This window comes from Phascolarctos cinereus, unplaced genomic scaffold, assembly GCF_003287225.1.
Source record: "Phascolarctos cinereus isolate Bilbo 61053 unplaced genomic scaffold, phaCin_HiC Scaffold_726;HRSCAF=1367, whole genome shotgun sequence".
NCBI classification, from domain to species: Eukaryota; Metazoa; Chordata; class Mammalia; order Diprotodontia; family Phascolarctidae; genus Phascolarctos; species Phascolarctos cinereus.
In genome coordinates, this window is record NW_027556098.1 from 173334505 (window position 1) to 173353612 (window position 19108).

General features: G+C 38.9%; 1 protein-coding gene across 2 annotated transcripts in view; it reads right to left on the bottom strand.

Moving 5' to 3' along the window:
• Window positions 1–17140: 17140 nt before the first annotated feature.
• Window positions 17141–19108, bottom strand: part of JAML (junction adhesion molecule like) — a 32516-nt gene continuing 30548 nt past the window's right edge. For both annotated transcript variants that reach the window (XM_020984772.2, XM_020984770.2), the window contains one exon: window positions 17141–18741. In XM_020984772.2, the coding sequence (XP_020840431.1) occupies window positions 18610–18741 (132 nt within the window). In that variant the 3' untranslated portion in view covers window positions 17141–18609. The remainder of the gene's footprint in view (window positions 18742–19108) is intronic.

Here is a 19108-nt window from a genome sequence, read left to right on the forward strand (position 1 = left end):
AAAAAATTATTCCAAGCAGCAGCAAGTTCAATTCAATTAAGTGTTTGCTGGGTTTAAGTTGCTACCCTAGACACTGGAGATTCAAACACAAAAATGAAACCGTCCTTGTCCTCAAGGAGCTTACATTTTACTGAGTATAACAACAGGCATACAGATTAAGTAAGTAATTTCTGGGTCTGAGGACAGAGCACTAAAAGCTGGGGTGATCAGGAGAAGGCCCCTTTCTAGAGGTGGTACTCAATCAAGCTGATCCTTGAATGGAACTAAAGATTCCAAGAGTCAGAGTTGAGGAGGGAGAGTATTCCAGGCACAGAGGACAGCCTCTCAAAGTCACAGGGGCAGGAGATAAAAAGCAGTGTATAGAGAACAACCAAAATGCCAGCTTGACTTCTATGGAGAGGGTGTCCTAGAGTCAGGAGGACCTGAGTGTAAATCCAGCCTCAGATACTTACTAGCTATGTGACCCTGGGCAAGCCACTTAAACCCAATTGCCTCAAAAAAAAAAAAACTAAAGTAAAAACTGCCCTCTCCCCCCTTGACTCTTCCTTATAAACTGTGCTGATATTCTCAGAAGTATGACCAGATGGTCTCCATCTCCACTGAGCAGTCAAGTTGAAATGGATGTAAGTTATAGCAAGAGGGACTTGCTCAGAGTTGGAATATAATCAGCCTGATCATAAGGTTCATCAGACAGTGGAAAAAGTGATGGAAGGAAGTTGTCAAACACCCCTATGTGAACATGTTAAAATCTAAGATAACACAGAATGCACATCTATCAATTGACTTACCCCCCCTTTTTGCCCTGCAACTTTATCAAAGTAGGAACTCCATGTACGGAAACACCTTCTACCAATGCAGACCACAAACTATAACCTACAGTCTTAGAGGGCTGCCTAGGACACTGAGAGCTAGGTGACTCTTGCCTATGGCCTATATCCGTAACTTGAGGGATTGAATTGGATAACCTCTAAAGTTGCTCCTGGTTTTAAATCATTGATCCTCAAATACTCAAACATGGCAACCCATAGTAACCCATGATTCTGTGAATGTTTAAATATTGATGTTAACATCACGGGCAAGTAAAGAGTAGAAGAGTAAAGGGGAGTTCATGATTTAAATGTTCAGATGGGATAGACAGAAATAGACACAAAACACAAGTCTGTGTCAGAGACAAGACCTCAACCTAGTGTCTTCCTGACTTCAAGGAAGGTTCTCAATCTCTACCCACTAAGCCATGCTGTCTCTCATCACTCAATAAGAATTTATTCAGACTTTATTATATATGTTAACAAGACACTACCAATCTGTTGCTTGGTACCCGTGGGATAACAAAAAAGTACTATACACTGCCCTCAAGAAGTTTGTGGTCTAACTTAGGAAACAAGACTAAAATGTGAAACAATTAAAGAACAATAAGTAACAAGATGTAAGGAGGTGCTACATGATGTGTTGGAGAGGCAAATGATGTAGGAATTTAGAGAAAAGAGAATTGAGGGGGAAGGGCTTGAGCAAGCCCTGGGCAAGCCACATGGAGGGAAGGAAGAATGAATCACAGCCTTAAGAATGGGCAGGTTTAGACAGGCCAGGATGGAGAGGGCACTCTAAGGTAGAGGAGTAGCCAAAACTTAGGTGTGTTGTTGTTTTTATTGAGTTTTCTTTGACTCTTTGTGACCCCCATTTTCCTTGGTAAAGATATTGGAGTGGTTTGCCATTTCCTTCTCCAGCTCACTTTACAGATGAGAAAAATGAGGCAAACAGTTAAGTGACCTGCCCAGGGTCACACAGCTAGTAAGTGTCTTGAGGTCAAATTTGAACTCAGGTCTTCTTGACTCCAGGCACAGCACTCTATCCATTGTACCTCCCAGCTGCCTTTTAGGTATAGTTGTGGCTAAAAGTGAAGCAATGGACAAGATGACTTCTGAAGAGCTATTCCAACCATATGAAAAAAGGAATTCACAAATTAACTGTCCCTAGAATTCTCAACTCCAGCATGGACCTCTCTGTTTGATTCTTCACTGGACACAGAGGACCACAGACTATGCTACCAGGGGAGGAAAAGGAGGGAAGAGTGGAGCGCACAGAGAGCAGGTGGTGCTATCCAGGTAGGATAAATTCCCATCATCCACTTAGACACCCTTAGAACTCTGAGAAAGGACTTTTAAGTTTTCATTCAACAGAAACCGAAGTCCTTTCCAACACAGCCTTGGCTGCTCTCATCCTGAGCTCTCTGTGGGTAGCCATCAGCAGCACATCCTGCCAGGTGTGCTGAAATGATGGCATTGGCAGAAGCACACGAGATGGGGGTGGGGAGTGTTACACCACTCTTATCCCTTTGGCTGCAGTATAACCATTGGGGGATGCCCTAACTTACAGTGTGACATAAATCAACGGTACTAGAATTATACACAAATCTGCCCTGGATATTATGAAATCCTGGCCAACACTGCTGATGCTGCAACCTATTTTCAAGAGGCAGGTTAATGCAATGCAATGAGCATTGGATTTGGAGCAAAAGGACCTGAATCTTCTGCAACTTATTTCCTGTGTAAACTTGGATAAGTCACAATCTCTCTGGGCTGCAGTTTCCTTATCTGTAAAATGGGGCAGCAGTGGGGTAGGAGGGGAGATTATTATCTATGATTATATCAGGGCTAAAAGGAGCCTTGTTTGTGGTTGCTGGTTACCTAGGATTCCTACCCCAGGTTAGATTAGGACAGAATTCATTCATAAAATGAGAAGGTTTGGTTAGCTGATCTCTGACATCCCTTCTAAGTCTACAGCTATAACATGCTAGGGTTCTACCCCCTTTCTCTGCTTGGTCCAGGCCCTCATCTTCCTTACTGGCCTTTAGTCCCATCACTCTCTCTTCATCTGCAGCAAGCTCAAGGATGCTGCATCAGGCAAGCACATGCCCCCCCCAAAGAGCAGGAGATATTCAGTTTGATGTTGCCGGCTTCCTCCTTTTTCCTGCTACAGGTTGCCTGGGCTTTAAACTGTAGCTCAGAATCTGAGGGAACCCACTCGACTACATTCAGAAAACATTATTGTGGCACATCAAAATTGGGAAGGAATTGGGTGTGGCAATGCTCGGAATAAATTTCTTTGATTTTAAAGGAAACAAACGACATTTTAGGCACTGAAGCAGCCCCTCAACCTGCACCATCTCCAGCTCTGCAGTTGAAAGGGACCTAAATAAGGAGTCAGATGCTCTGACAGAGGAACATAGCAGGAGAGCTGCCCCATACCTTTCCCATATAGTATCTAGAATGTGATTATTTCTTCCCAAGGAATAAACTATCTCTGGAAGTCAACAAACTATATTATAGTAGAATGAAAAGATCTGTCTACTAGCTCCTAGATCTGACAGCTACTCATTAACAATGTTTCTCTGGGCCTTTTTCCTCATTTGTTAAAATTCAGGAGTGGATAAAATGGTCTCTGAATATCCTTTCAGCTCTAGATCTTACAATCCTATGATCTCTAAGGGTCGTCCAACTCCAAACCCTAAGGTTCTTTCCCACTTTGATATTCTGTGGTTATGAATTGCCAAAAGAGTTGTTAGGTATTAAGGAATAAAAATATATGAGATGGATTATTTTGAGAACTTAGTCCAACAACTTTCATACCTTCCCATGATTCCATTAGCCCAAAAGATTTTGTTATTAACCAACTTCAAATTATCAGCCTTAAAGTATATACCAAAGTAACAGATAACACATACGTAATTTCTATTTGAGTTTAGAAATTTTTTTCTAGTACCAGCAAATTTACCTTTTTTATTATGTTTGGCTTAGATAGATTTTAAAATTAATTTGCATTTCTTTGTCTCATAGAAACTGATAGGGGAGATGATTCAGAACCTATTAATTTTTTTTCTTGTGAGCCAGACCATTTATTTTTTTTAATTTTATTAATTTATTTTGATTTATCAACAATCACTTCCATATGCTTTTGAGCTGAAAATTTTTCTCCCCCTTCCTCCCCCCCACCCTCCCCAAGACAGCGCACAATCTGATATAGGCTTTACATTTACATACCCATGAAACATATTTTCACATTAGTGAAGTTGTTAGTAAAAATTAAAACCAATAGGAGGAACCATCAGAAAGATGAAACAAAATTCAACAGAAGGTAAAAATAAGTGATAGCGATTCGACTTCCATAGTTCTTTCTCTGGATGTGGACAGCATTTTCCATCCCGAGTCCTCTGGAGATGTCTTAGATCCTTGTAATGCTGAGAAGGATTCAGTTTAACAATATTAGTCATTGCATAACGTGGCTGTTATTGTGTACAAAGTCCTCTTGGTTCTGCTCACTTCACTCAGCATCAGACCATACAAGTCTTTCCAGGTTTTTCTAAAGTCAGCCTGTTCATCATTTCTTATAGCACAATAGTATTCCACCGAACCTATTAACTGATATAGAGAAAGGCAATCAGAGATTTTAGTTTTCACAAATAATCTATAAAATAGATAATCTACATAGGGTTAAATAAGAGATGAAGGGATACTATAAAAAGAACACCATTCACTTATGAAGTCTAAAATCCTTCACAGCTCTTCAAAAAGGCAAGGATTACCACTCTCATTTTACAGTTGGAGAAACAGTGGAAAATCAATACATATAATTAATGCATGGTTGAACTTGGAAGCCAACCATCTCCCTCAATCCCTGCTGCAATGGACTTCACTCTGGCCCCTAAAAATAAAAAATAAAATAATTATTAAACCTTTATCATCTACCCAGCATTGTACTAAATGCTATATGTGGGATTAAAGAAAAAATATAAAATATGATCCCTACCCGCAAGGTACTTGCAGTCTCTTACAAGCCCACAAGACTTGATTTATATGAAGTGACCGGAAAAAGATCAATTGCCAAGCAGACACTGTTATCAGAAGTCAGAAAAGAACAATGTTGCTGTGGTCAGGAATAGTCAACACTCTAGCAGCTAGGTGGCACAATAGAGTAGTGGAGCTGGAATCAGGAAGACCTGAATTCAAATGTGGCCTCAGATACTTACTAGCTGTGTGACCCTGGGCAAGTCACTTAACCTATCTGACCTTCAGTTTTCTAATCTGTAAAATGGGGGCAATAACAGTAGCTTATAAAAAATATATACATTCTGTTGATTGTAGAAATATATTTCACTCAACAGGGAAACAGAAAAGACACAGAGAAAGGGAAAAGAGGGAATTAGAGAGAGGATAGATTAAGGGAAAGATTAATCCTAAGCAAAATGAACTCTAAGGATGTACAAAAAATATGTGTAGCTCTTTTTGTGGTGGTAATGGATTGGAAATTGAAAGTTGCCTACCAACTGATGAATGGCTAAAGAAGTTATAGTATATACACATGATGGGATATTGTTGTATTGTAAAAAATGTTGAAGGATAGTTTCAGAGAAAACTTAGAAGACTTGTGTGAACTGATACAGAATGAGGCAAACAGAACCAAGAGAATAGATTATATACTGACAGCAATATTATAAAGACAAACAACTTTGAAAGACTTAAGCATTCTGATCAGCATAATGACCAATCTTGTTGCTTCCCTATCTCTTGAGAAGGGATGGACTAAGAATACAGACTGAGTCATGGTTGGGGTTTGTTTGTGTGTGTGTGTGTGTGTTTTATTTGGATTTTGGAAATGGACAATGTGAAAATTTGTTTCGCTTGACTATACATGTTTGTAGCAGGGATTTAGTTTTTCTTTCTCAGAGGAGTGGAAGAGGGGAGAAGGGAATGGAAGAAAAAGCAGATAGTGTCTGAAAAAAATAAAATTTAATTTAAACATTTAAAAATAAATAGTCTAGAACTTCTAGGTCATGTGAGCAACAAGACGGCAGATTAGACATTTTCTCTGATCCCCACAACTTCTCAAATCTCTCCAAAACAGAAATTATGTACCACAGATAAAGCAACTTCAGCTGAGTCCACGACTTAGGACATCCAGAATCCAAAAGAAGGTTAAAAAATAAACCGGGTGGCAGCTAGTGTACTGAATAGAGCATCGGCCCTAGATTCAGGAGGACCTGAGTTCAAATCCGGCCTCAGACACATAACATTGACTAGCTGTGTGACCCTAGGATAGTCATTTAATCCCATTGCCTAGCCTAATAAATAAATAAATGAACCCAGCAACTGACACTGAGTTTACTCAGTATTCTTCCCCTACTCCCCACACTACCAGCAGTGGGGCTGCACTAGCAAACCCAACCACATCACACAGAATGGCATAAAAACCCACCCCTATTCCCCAGTCTCCTCTTCCTCTTTCCAATTCTGAGGAAATCGTGGTTCCATGCTGCGGACATTTGCTTGGGACTCAACAGCCAGCTTGACCACAGCCCTTCAGGAGCAAAAGACTGTGAGGGGCTATAAACCATAAGCATTAGTGCTGCAAATCTCTGAACTTCTGATGCTGGGGGGAAATAGGCTCTGAGCTACCAATGCTGGGCTGAAGAGCAGAGGGAGTGAGACAGCTCACCAGGGCAGGACACTCTGCACATAGGGTGCCACGCAGCACTATACCAAGTCTGAAGGAAAGAGCATCCACCTGGCACCAGTTCTGACCACCCAAAAGTCATCTGTGGCAAGGACCTAGCCTAGTGAACTATGAATTGTCCAGTGTGAGAGGGAGCTAAGATGTTGTAAGATCCAACCCCTACGGAAACCACAATCAGAAGGGAGGGTGTCAGGAAGTAAGTGATAGGAAAATAAGGTGGGGGGGGGGGGGGAAGACCAAATATTTCAGGAAGAAGAAAACTCAAAGACCTTGAACATAAACAGATAAGTCAACAGGAAAAAAGTAACAACTGAAGAAAACATGGCCTCCAGATCTAGTAAACAAATTTAGGAATCTATGAACAAATGATGCAATGCTAAGGAAAATGCTATAACACTTGATGAGAACGGCACCCTGTAGAAACTGAGGAAAACACGAAACTACAACAACCTGTTCCTGAGTGGTTTAAAAGAGAAATGAGACTTAGGAGAGCAGAATATATGTCCTGCACAGAAAAAAAAATAAGCAAAATGGAAAAACTGGAATCTGCAATGGAAAGCCTCACCAAAGAAACATAAGAGAGAAGAGTAGATTGGAAATACAAAGGCACAGATGGGAAAGACAACCTAGAAGAAGAGAAGCAAAAACAATAACATTAAAATAAAATATGCTCACTATGCAAGTAAAACATACTTATCTCGAGGTCAGGATATGTAGAGACAATCTAAGGATCACAGGTCTCCCAAAAGAACATGACGGGACCAAAAAACCTTAACAGGATAATCAAGGAAATATTAGAAAAGAAATGCCCAGAATTTCTATACACAGAAAATGAAATTCCAATTGAAAGAATTCACAGATTATCTCCAGGGCATGGAAAAAAACAAGGTTGCAAACTCTAAGATACACAATAGTTATATTTAACAATTCAATTCAGAAGCAATAAATTCTGCAAGGCATGAGGAAAAAGACCTTCAAATACAAAGGAAAGGACATTTGAATAAGGCAAGACTATTCTGTACCCACTAAAAAAAGAGGAGGGAATGGAATGTGTTCTGAAGAACATTAGAGCTCAGGAAATAGCCCAGGGTGACCTATCCTGCAAATCTGAGCCTAACTATACAGGACAAAAAAATAGACTTTCAATAAAGAAGAGTTTGAAATGTTTTTGAAAGAAAACTAGAAGTGAAAAGATTGTTTGCATCTTGAATATCCCAAATAACAGAAATGCAGGAGGAGTGAATAAATGCAACAGACAAGGACAACAACAGTGACAACAGAAAGACCAGTAAGAGGCTTCTTTCTAAGGTAGACAAGGAGACAGGGGTGAAGGCAAAAATCTGATAGAGGTAACAGCAATGAGGTGGACAGGGGGTACTATGGGCAGAACCTGGTGACACCCAGCCTACAGGTTGAATGCTTCTTTTGTGAGATTACATTACAACATAGGAGGGTACATGGAGGGGGAGTGGCAGGGGGATGGATGGTGAGCAGTGTGATTTGCCAGGGTCAGATCAAAAGCTAGCAAGGAGGGGAAGGTAAATTCTGTGGTCTCAAAAAATAGAAAAATACAGGAGAATAGATGAGAAAAAATGAAAGGCTGAAAATGGGAGAGGAAAGAAGAACTTGCTTTGGTGGTGAAAGGGGGTTCTACTGATGAATGCGCCTGTGAGTGAAAAGAAATGGTTGGTGAAAAGAGATACGGACCTTGTACTGGATGAAGCCTGGTATATTTGGTGCTTGAAAAGTCTGCTTGTCCTGGGAAGGAGGTAGTTGGAACCCCTCAGAGCAACTGGCACCTAGAGGATTAGGAGAGCATGGACGTAGGAAATTTCTGAGAAAATGTAGAAACAACGGTCAACAAGAGAATATAGCTCAATGATGGGGTTCTACCATAGGCCAGTATCTTTTCTGACACCTTCAATAATTGGCATTATTCTGAGAGTGAGGTACAACAGAAAGGAGAAATCCATGGGTTAAGCAGAAAGCACCTATTGGGGAGAGTCTAGAATGGATATCTTGGAAACTTTGATGGCAGGAAGACTACAGAGAAAAGAGATTATTATAGGGGTCATGAATCAGAAAGTGAGGGCATAACAAGTAAATGGAAAGAGAAGATGGATAATAGACTGAGAGAAATCCTTTTTGGAAAGGGGAACAGAAGAATAAAATGTAAAAAAAAAAAACCTAACAGACAGGATTAGCTGGAGGATAGAAGAGAAAGAGGAAATCTACTTGGCTAACTGAGAGGAAATAGAATGGGAGAAATATATGACCACATAAAAGCAAGAGAGAAAAAGGAAGTAATAAACAAAACCTTAAAGGGAAAGGGGTAACCAATTAGAAGAGGGGATCAGGGGCAAGGGTAAGAGAGCTAAAAGGAACACGGTCACCTTAGAAAAATTAAAGTAAAATAACTGAAGGAACATAATGCTGTGTTTATAGAAGAAGAAGGAGAAAATCATAACTTGGAAAAAAAAACAATTTTAGAGACAGAAGAAAACATAAACCTAACTATTAGAACACTAAATGTGAATGGATTAAACAATCCAATAAAATTAAAAAGAGTAATTTATTGGATAAGAAAACAAAACCCTACAATCTGTTTTGCTTATAAGAAATACATTTATAAAACAAAGACACACGAAAAATGAAGCTGAGGGAAGGGGGAAGAAAATGCATCAAGTGAATCCTAAAAAGCAAGAGTTGCCATCATGATTCAAACAAAGCAAAAACAAACATTCAAAAAATAAAAAAAAAGATTAACAAGGAAACTATACTATGTTGAAAAGAACTATAGACAATAAACCAATATCAGTAATAAACTTATATACTCCAAACGCCTCAGCATCCAAATTCATAAAGGAAATATTTTCTGGGCTTCAAAAAGATTTATACAGTAATACAATAGTGACAGGAGACTTTAATATCTCTCTATCAGTTTTGGAGAAGTATAACATAAAGAATTAAAAAAGAGAAAATATGGTTTTTTGGGAGCCAAGATGGCAGAGTGAAAGCAGTGACTTGCTTGAGCTCTCCCCCAAACCCCTCCATTTACTCATAAAAAATGGCTCTAAACAAATTCTAAAGCAGCAGAACCCACAAAGAGACAGAGTGAAACAAATTTCCAGCCCAAGACAACCTGGATGATTGATCAGAAAGGTGTATCGCGCCAGGCTGGGAGTAGGCGCACAGGCCACAGCGAACCTGGAGCAGGCCTCAGAGGATTGAATCGCGGGCAACTGTGGTGGTTTCCGGACTCCTCCATCCACGAATACCAAAGACAACTTAGAAGGTCAGTGGGAAAAGTCTGTTTCTGCGGTGCTGAGAGAGGAACATGGGGTCTCAGCTCCATTCCCCAAGAGCATGATCCTGGAGGGGCAGCTGCCTTCCTGAGCTTCCGGCCCATAGACTGAGGGGGAATCCAGTGGCTGATCAGAGAGGGATTGCAGGGATCTCTTTGCCAGTGCTGAGGCAGGAATCTCTTGCTTTGCCCATGCTTGGATCTGGGTCACAGTTCTGGGGTGTGCTGGGGTGAGGAGGAACACTGGTGTGGTAGAGCTTATAGTGGCTGTAAAGAGGAAACCCTCCTCACAGTTACAGGACAGAAAGGAGTACTTGTGGTCACAGGCCAGGAAAAGAGTAAACACCTCACCCCTTATCATACTACCTTGGAAGAACTGAAAATTTAGAGGTCCCTACAAGTATCTCTGAAAACAGCTATACAAATCCCTGGGACAGTACATTCTCCACATTGGAAGCAGACTCTTACCTTAACAAAGAGTTTAAAACTCAAGTAATTGGCTGGGATCATGAGCAAGCAGCACAAAAAGAGTCAGACTATATTATCTTACTTTGGTGAAAAAGATCAAAATATACAACCAGAAGAAGACAACAAAGTCAAAGCTTCTACATCCAAAGCCTCCAAGAAAAATATGAATCAATCCCAGGCCTTGGAAGAGCTCAAAAGGGTTTTTGAGAAGCAAGTAAGAGAAGTAGAGGAAAAACTGGGAAGAGAAATGAGAGTGATGCAAGAAAATCATGAAAAACAAGTCAACAGCTTGCTAAAGGAGACCCAAAAAAATACTGAAGAAAATAACACCTTAAAAAATAGCCTAACCCAAATGGCAAAAGAGGTCCAAAAAGCCAATGAGGAGGAAAATGCCCTAAAAAGAAAAATTGGCCAAATGGAAAAGGAAGTCCAAAAGATTACTGAAGAAAATACTTCCTTAAAAATTAGAATAGAGCAATTGGAAGCTAGTGACTTTATGAGAAATCAAGACACTGTAAAACAAATCCAAAAGAATGAAAAATTAGAAAACAATGTGAAATATCTCATTGGAAAAACAACTGACCTGGAAAATAGATCCAGGAGAGAGAATTTAAAAATTATTGGACTATCTGAAAGCCATGATCAAAAAAGAGCCTAGACATCATCTTTCAAGAAATTATCAAGGAAAACTGCCCTGATATATTAGAACCAGAGGGCAAAATAGAAATTGAAAGAATCCACAGATCTCCTCCTGAAAGAGATCCCCAAAGGAAAACTCCTAGGAATATTATAGCCAAATTCCAGAGTTCCCAGGTCAAGGAGAAAATATTACAAGCTGCCAGAAAGAAACAATTCAAGTACTGTGGAAACACAATCAGGATAACACAAGATTTAGCAGCTTCTACATTAAAGGACCGCAGGGCATGGAATATAATATTCTGGAGGGCAAAGGAGATAGGATTACAACCAAGAATCACCTACCCAGCAAAACTGAGTATAATCCTTCAGGGGGAAAAATTTTCATTCAGTGAAATAGAGGACTTTCAAGCATTCTTGATGAAAAGACCATAGCTGAATAGAAAATTTAACTTTCAAATACAAAACTCAAGTGGAACATGAAGAGGTAAACAGGAAAGAGAAATCATAAGAGACTTATTAAGGTTGAACTGTTTACATTCCTGCATGGAAAGATGATATTTAACTCATGAGACCTTTGTCAGTATTAGGGTAGTTGGAGGAAAAAAAGTATATGTATGTATATATAGATAGATAGAAGGCACAGGGTGAGTTGAAGATTAAGGGGTCATATCTGGAGAATAAAATTAAGGGATGACAGAGGATTATACTCAGAAAAGAAGAAAGGGAGAGGTAGAATGGGGTACATTATCTCACAAAAAAAAACAGAAAAGAAACAAGAGAGCAGGGTGATGACAGAGAGGAGGGCAGAATGGGAAAGGGCGTAATCAGAAGTAAATACTTCTGAGGAGGGACAGGGTCAAAAGAAAGAACAGAATAAATGGGAGGGCAGGATAGGATTAAGGGAAATAGAGTTAGTTTTTCACAACATGTTTACTATGGAAGTGTTTTGCATAACTGCACATGTATGACCTATATTGTGTTGCTTGCCTTTTCAATGAGGGTGGGTGCGGAGGGAGGAAGGGAGAAAATTTGAAACCTAAAGTTTTAAAAACATATGTTTAAAAAAAATGTTTTCACATGCTACTGTGAAATAAGAAATACAGGAAATGGGGTACAGAAGTCTATCCTGCCTTACAGGAAAATAGAAGGGGAAGGGGATAAGAGAAGGGGGGGAGAGATAGAAGACAGGATAAACTAGGGGAAGGGATATTCATCTTGGGGTGGGGGGAGAGGTGAGATGGGGTGAAAATTTGGAACTCAAAATCTTGTGGAAGTAAATATTGAAAATTAAAAATAAATAAATTTATATTTAAAAAAAGAGAGAGAAAATATGGAACTAAACAAATTTCTGGAGGAATTAAAGTTAAAAGATATATGACTTCTAAAGTAGATAGCAAAGGAGATGTATTCTTAACCAAATGAGATAGGGGCAATTACAAAAGATAAAACAGATAACCTTGATTACTTGAATAGATAACTTTGATTACTTGAAACTGAAAAGTTTCTGCACAGACAATATTAATGCATCTAGGATAAGAAGGAAAGAGGTCAATCTTATAGGAAGATTATATTAGCAACTATACAGAGCATTTAGGGAGCCATATGAAGTTCTATGAGAAATTTCCAATATTTAATCTATTTAAATAGTCCTGGGGAAAATAGACACATGACCTCCATGTAAAAGGTCATATCATAAACAAATTACAGGAGCAAGGAAGAAGTTATCTTTCAGGTCTATCCCTAGAAGAATAGTTCATAACCAAAGATAGGTGTTCACAGAAGATAAAATGCACAATTTTGATTATATTGAATTTAGAAGTTTTTGCACAAGCAAATCCAAGACTGCTTAGATTAGAAGGAAACAGTTAACTGGGAAAAAGTAATCTTTGTAGCAATTTTCTCTCATTTCCAAAGTATATATGGAATTGATTTAAACCTGTTAGAATAAACAACATTCCCCAATTGATAAATGGTCAAAAAGATATGAAGAGAGTTATCAAGGGAAGAAACTTTGATGAATGAAAAGTGCAAGAGACATAATTTCTCGGTGATTAACAATTATTTTGTTAATTATGGCTAGCAAATAATTAACATAAGAGGTCAGTGGCACTCTCAGAAGCCAAAGAGGAATCATGAAGGCTGCTCAACATTTAAATACTCTTGGAGAGTGAGTATTTCCAACTGGCAGAAATCAACTCTGATTGGTTACAATTGAGAGAATTAATATTATAATGAGAGGTGGGCTTATTCTAACGAGAGGGGGAGGAAACTTGACTCTGATCTGTTACTCTTGGACAAAAAGACTATCTCTATGCCTAGCCCACCCCCACCTCCAACAATCTAGACAAAAGTGATCTGCCCAGTCCTGCCAGAGTAGAACACAATGGGCCCTAGATTAGATTCTCAGAAGACTGTAAGTTCTTCTGGTTGAGTAGGGTGAGAAGCATGTATTTAGGTAATCTACTAACCACAAGCATTTCTTAAAGAAATAATGCTTCTATGCTATCCACATCCAGAGACATAGAGCTGAGGAACTTTGAGTTCAGATTGAAGAATTTTTTTCACTTTTCTTATTTTTATTTTTCTTGGTTTTTTTTTACAACATGGCTAATACAGCAATATGTTTTACATGTCTTAACATGCATAATTCATATCATATAGTTTGCCTTCTCAATGGGAAGGAGTTGGAGGTAGGGAGAGAAATTGGAACTCAAAATTTAAAAAAATTTAAAAAGAAAATAATAATAAAAGAAAAAAAAGAATGTTTACTATAGAAATAATACTTTAGAATAGAGACAGTAGTGAAGTGACTATAGTTGAGCTTGGGCAATTTTATCTATCATCAATGTGATAGGCACAAGGACTGGGCTTTGAATGAGGAAACAGAAAGGGGAAAAAGCCTTGGATCTCCCCAATATTAGTTGGTTATTAATAATCTCTTAAAACCTAAGCTATCAATAACCACAGGAAAAATGCTCCAAATCACTAATAAATGAATAAATGCACATTAAAGCAACTCCAAACTTCTACCCTAAACCCATCACACTGGTTAAGTTTCCAAAAAAAGAAAATGACAAATATTGGAAAGGATGTCTGAAAACAGGTACATTAATGCACTGTTAGAGCTGTAAATTTGATAACCATTCTGGAAAGCAACTTGGAACTAAACCCAAAGTGTTATTAAATTATACATACCCTTTGATCCAGAGATATCCTTACTAGGCCTCCTTTCTGGAGATTAAAGAAAGCGGAAAAGGACATGGGTACAAAAATATTTATAGCAGTTCTTTTTGTAGTGGCAAAGAACTAAAAACTAAGAAAATAACCATCAACTGGGGAATGGCTGAACAAAATATGGTATATCAATGTAATGAAATACAATTATGTGGTAAGAAATGACAATGGGGGTGGTTTCAGAGAAACCCAGGAAGACTTGTATAAACTGATGCAGACTAAAAAGAGCAGAATCAGAACAATTTATACCATAATGACATTGTAAAAATGAATAATTTTGAAAGGCTTAAGAACTCTAATCAATGCAACGAGCAATCATAATTCCAGAGGACTGATGAATACTGTCCATATCCTGATGGACTCAATATGTAGGATGAGACACATATTTTTGGACGTGGCCAATATGGGAATTTTTACTATTATTACAAGGAATTTTTTCTTTTATCTTTTTTTTATTAATTTATTTTGATTTATCAACAATCATTTCCATAAGCTTTTGAGTTTTAAATTTTTCTCCCCCTCCCTCCCCACCTCCCTTTCCAAGATGGCATACAATCTGATATAGGCTATACATATACATTACTATTAAACATATTTTCACACTAGTCATGTTGTAAGGAAGAATTAGAACCAATAGAAGGAACCACAGGAAAGAAGAAACAAAACAAAAATAGAAGAAGAAAAAAAGAGCAAATAGTATGTTTTCATCTGCATTCAAACTCCATCGTTCTTTCTTTGGATGTGGAGAGCATTTTCCATCATGAGACTTTTGGAGATCCTTGCATTGCGGAAAGGGCTAAGTCTATCAACATTAGTCATCGAACAACATGGCTGTTACTATGTACAGTGTTCTCCTGGTTCTGCTCACTTCACTCAGCTTCAATCCATACAACTCTCTCCAGGTTTTTCTGAAGTCCACCTGTTTGTTTGTTTGTTTGTTTCTTAGTAAGGGGAAAGGGTAGCAGATGAGAAGAAGAGAAAATTAAAGTTTATTAAACAAAAAAATTAAAATTTAATTAAAAATATATTCCTTGGATGATACTCTTCCTCTTCCCCAACTCTACATACACAAACATGAACACAAACACACTCCATCCTTCATTCATGAAAATGATGTTACTAAACCATTATCTAATGATGGTTTGAGGGTGGTAATGGGTTTCACTGAGTTAACTACACATTGTTGACTGATCCCATTAATGAGCAAAAGTAGAAACTGGCCCATCATTAGTTTCTTTCTCTGTCTCTCACTCTCTCTCTCCCCCTCTTGCTCCCTGCTCTCAGAACCTTTAACAGTTCTCCTCTTTATATTGGAGTAGGAAGCATATGTAGGATGTTAATATCCTCGCATTCAAGGCTTTCTATAATCTGGCTCCACTCCATCTATCCAACTTTGTCTCTCATTGTTCCATACACCACATTTATTCCCTGTACCTCTCAGTACCTTTGCTTCATAAAAAGTTACCAAATCAGTAGTAGAGAGCTCAAATTTACCACTGTAGTTTCATCAGCTCTAAACAACTGAGTGAGTATAAGGCTGGCCCTAAGAGGGTAGATAAAAATTAGACATTCCCAGGAAGATGCTGCATACAAGGAAAGATAAATGGGATCCAGCTCCACAGAAGTTTTACCCAAAGTGCTAGAGGCCTCCTACATCTTTTAACATTTTATAAATACTAGCATGTCGGGGCAGCTAGGTGGCACAGTGAATAGAGCACTGGCCCTGGAGTCAGGAGGACCTGAGTTCAAATCTGGCTTCAGACCAAACACTTGACACTTACTAGCTGTGTGACCCTGGGCAAGTCACTTAACCCCAACTGCCAAAAAAGAAGAATTGCAATAAATGCTAGGGTGGCATTCAGGCTTCTTTCCCTTTTTTCTCACAATATAGTCAGCTCACTGGGCTGTTGTTGTTGTGTTTTGTTTTGTTTTGTTTTTTAAGCTGCTGATGTAAGCACTCAGTCTGTCTCCAAAAAAACAAAAACAGAAAACAAAGAGCAGGCTAGTGATAAGTGTCTAAAGACATCAACCTGGCCTGGAAGGTTCATGTAGTCTTTAAGTAGGTATACTCAAGGTTTTCAACCTATTCCTACTGGGTTTAAAAAAAATCTCCAAATCTAACTGTCTACACAGTCAATTCCCTCTTATTCACACTAATGGATAAAAATGAGGACATGGATAAATCACTTATTCTTGGCTCTGAAGTGCATTTTTGTGGTTACATTTGGGGGAACTTGAAAATCATCCAGCCTGCCCATCCTCTCTCACCAACTTGGAGATGAACATTGCCATTCCCATTTATGCAAATCATTGGATTAAACTGAGTTCCCTGGTTTATACTTTTCCAGGATTATTGTGTTTTTAAAGGCTTCCTGCTGATATAGGCTACCAATAGAAGCAAAAGTAAATAAGAAATAATGAGCTGTATCAATGTAAGATAATTGCCTACTTTGCTTAATGTTTTTGCTAATCAGACATTATTAAGTGCTGCCCGGGACCAACAAAAGATATCTGGCAGCTGGACTCATAAAAAAAAGTGGGAGGGGGAGACAAATGAAAAAAGTGCAGGGGCTAGAAATAGACTTAAATATTTTCAAGTTTCTCCAATTCCCTTAAATTTAAGAATTATCCTTCTGGTAGGAAAGTATTAGGGAATGAGCAGATCCATGACTAGGGAGAGTTTTTTCTCATGATTTCAGGCAGGGCTATAGGAAATCGGCATTGAGCATTTCCTGGACTTTCATAATCTGTGGTTATGAAAAAGCTGAGTATTAAGGTATTAAAAGAGACCTTTATCAACAATCCCTTCTCCCATACCTGGGATGGAATATGCCAAAGTTGAATTCTGGAGCTTTAGAAGGAAAGTTTATTTCTACACTTTCAATGTAAAACATCCTGTCTTGTCTAGTGGCACCTCTAGCTCACTCAGCTCTGTTCTTAAGTGTTCCTTTAGATGGACCCCAGAAAAAAATCAATGGTTCAGCTCAATTCCATTTTAAAAGCCTTTATTAAGTATTTCAACCTGAAATTAAAACCAGAGAGAGACTGAGGTGCAGAGTCCTTCTGTCTACAGAACACTGTGTTAGGCACTGGGAAAAATACAAAGTTTAGAGGCAGCTAGGTGGTGCAGTGGATAGAGCACCGGTCCTGAAGTCAGGAGGACCTGAGTTAAAATCTAGTCTCAGACCAGACACTTGACACTTACTAGCTGCGTGACACTGGGCAAATCACTTAACCCCAACTGCCTAAAAAGAAAAAGAAAAATACAAAGTTTAGAAAAGAAAAGCTTCCTCCATCTTAGAGCTTACAGTCTAGTAGCAGAATATGACACACACACAAATAACTATAATACAGAATGTTATACAGTAAGTACATGAGACAGATGTAAGTAAAGTGAGGTCCAAGCAGGGAATTATATCACTAATTTGCAGGAAATCAGACAAGACTTCCTCAAAGGGGTCACATTTGAGTTGGGCTTTAGGTAAGAGTTCTGAAGGTTATGGGAAGGGAGGTGTACATGTTAGACACATCTTAGACACATGTTAGATGCGTTGTCAGAGCACAGCTTGAACAAAGTCACTGAGGCAAGAAAGTATAGAAAACATACAGGGGATGGAGATTAATCCAGTTTGGATAGAACAGAGTACATGGAGGAGAAAATGCTGGAAAGAGCCTTCAATGACAACATAAGGAATTTACACTTATGTGAATCCGTCTGCTCCTACATCCTTAATGCCATTATTCTATGAATATGCAATCTCAGGAAAGACAGATACTCATTAATTCTGGAAAGTATTATCTACAGGCTAGGAATGAAACCCATACTCTCCTACCACATAAAGAGAGAAAGAATCAATAGCACCAATAGCGTTATATGCACCTGCATGTGCTACTTTTATAGTGTGATCAGGATATTGCATTCTAGGTATCTATTGGCTTATCTATTGGCGGGGGGCAGGGCAGAAAAGGGAGGGGTGAAGGGAAAGATGATTTCCTCTGAATACATTTATTTACAGATAATTTTTAGTCATTATAAAACAAAACATTCTGAATTGATTTATGATGTTTTTAAGCTTCTTCATAATAACTTCCTCTACAATAACAATGTCTGTTTTGACAGTTTGATGTACCCATCCAACAAGGATCACACGCTTGCTCGGGAGACATAACATAAGCTCCATGCAGGCAAGGGCCATGTCTTACCACAGTTTACATCTTCCCCAGAGGGCTCTACACTCAGCAAATGCTTCAGAGCGGTCTGCTCCACTGCATCTGTTGTTGAATTAAACCTCTGGCCCATTACCAATCTGAGGACTATCTCTCCCAAGCGCTCCAGTCTCTTTCCGTCACAAATCAAGGTCTCCTCATTTCAACCCCTCAACCCAAGCAGCAAACAGAGAAGACTGCAGGAGAGCTTTAGGACATCAACTGCAGTTGTGGCTCAGGAAAATCAAGGGCTACTGAGAGCCAGGATCTTCCTTTGTTGGGGGTCTTTTGGCAAACCTTGGTCTTTCAAGAGTTTGTTCTGTTTCTGGCATTATTGCAGAAGATTTCTTCTGCTCTGCTCTCCAAGAAGGCCAAACTGGTTGCTGTGAAGTAGGAAAAAAAAAGACACAAAATATATCTGTCAGGAGCCCAAAATATACCTGAGAAAGAGCAGAGATAACAGACCTTGACATCAGATTGTTGCTGTTCAGTTGTTTTCAGTCATGTCCAGCTCTTCATGACCCCATCTGGGGTTTTCTTGGCAAAGACACTGGAATGGTTTGTAATTTCCTTCTCCAGCTCCTTTTTACAGATAAGGAAACTAAGGCAAACAGGGTGAAGTGACTTGCCCAAGGTCACATAGCTAGTAAGTGTCTAAGGCCAGATTTGAACTCAGGAAGTTTAGTCTTCTTGCCCAGACCAGCACCCTGTGCCACCTAGCTGTCCAATTAGACACGTGTAAAAGCCACA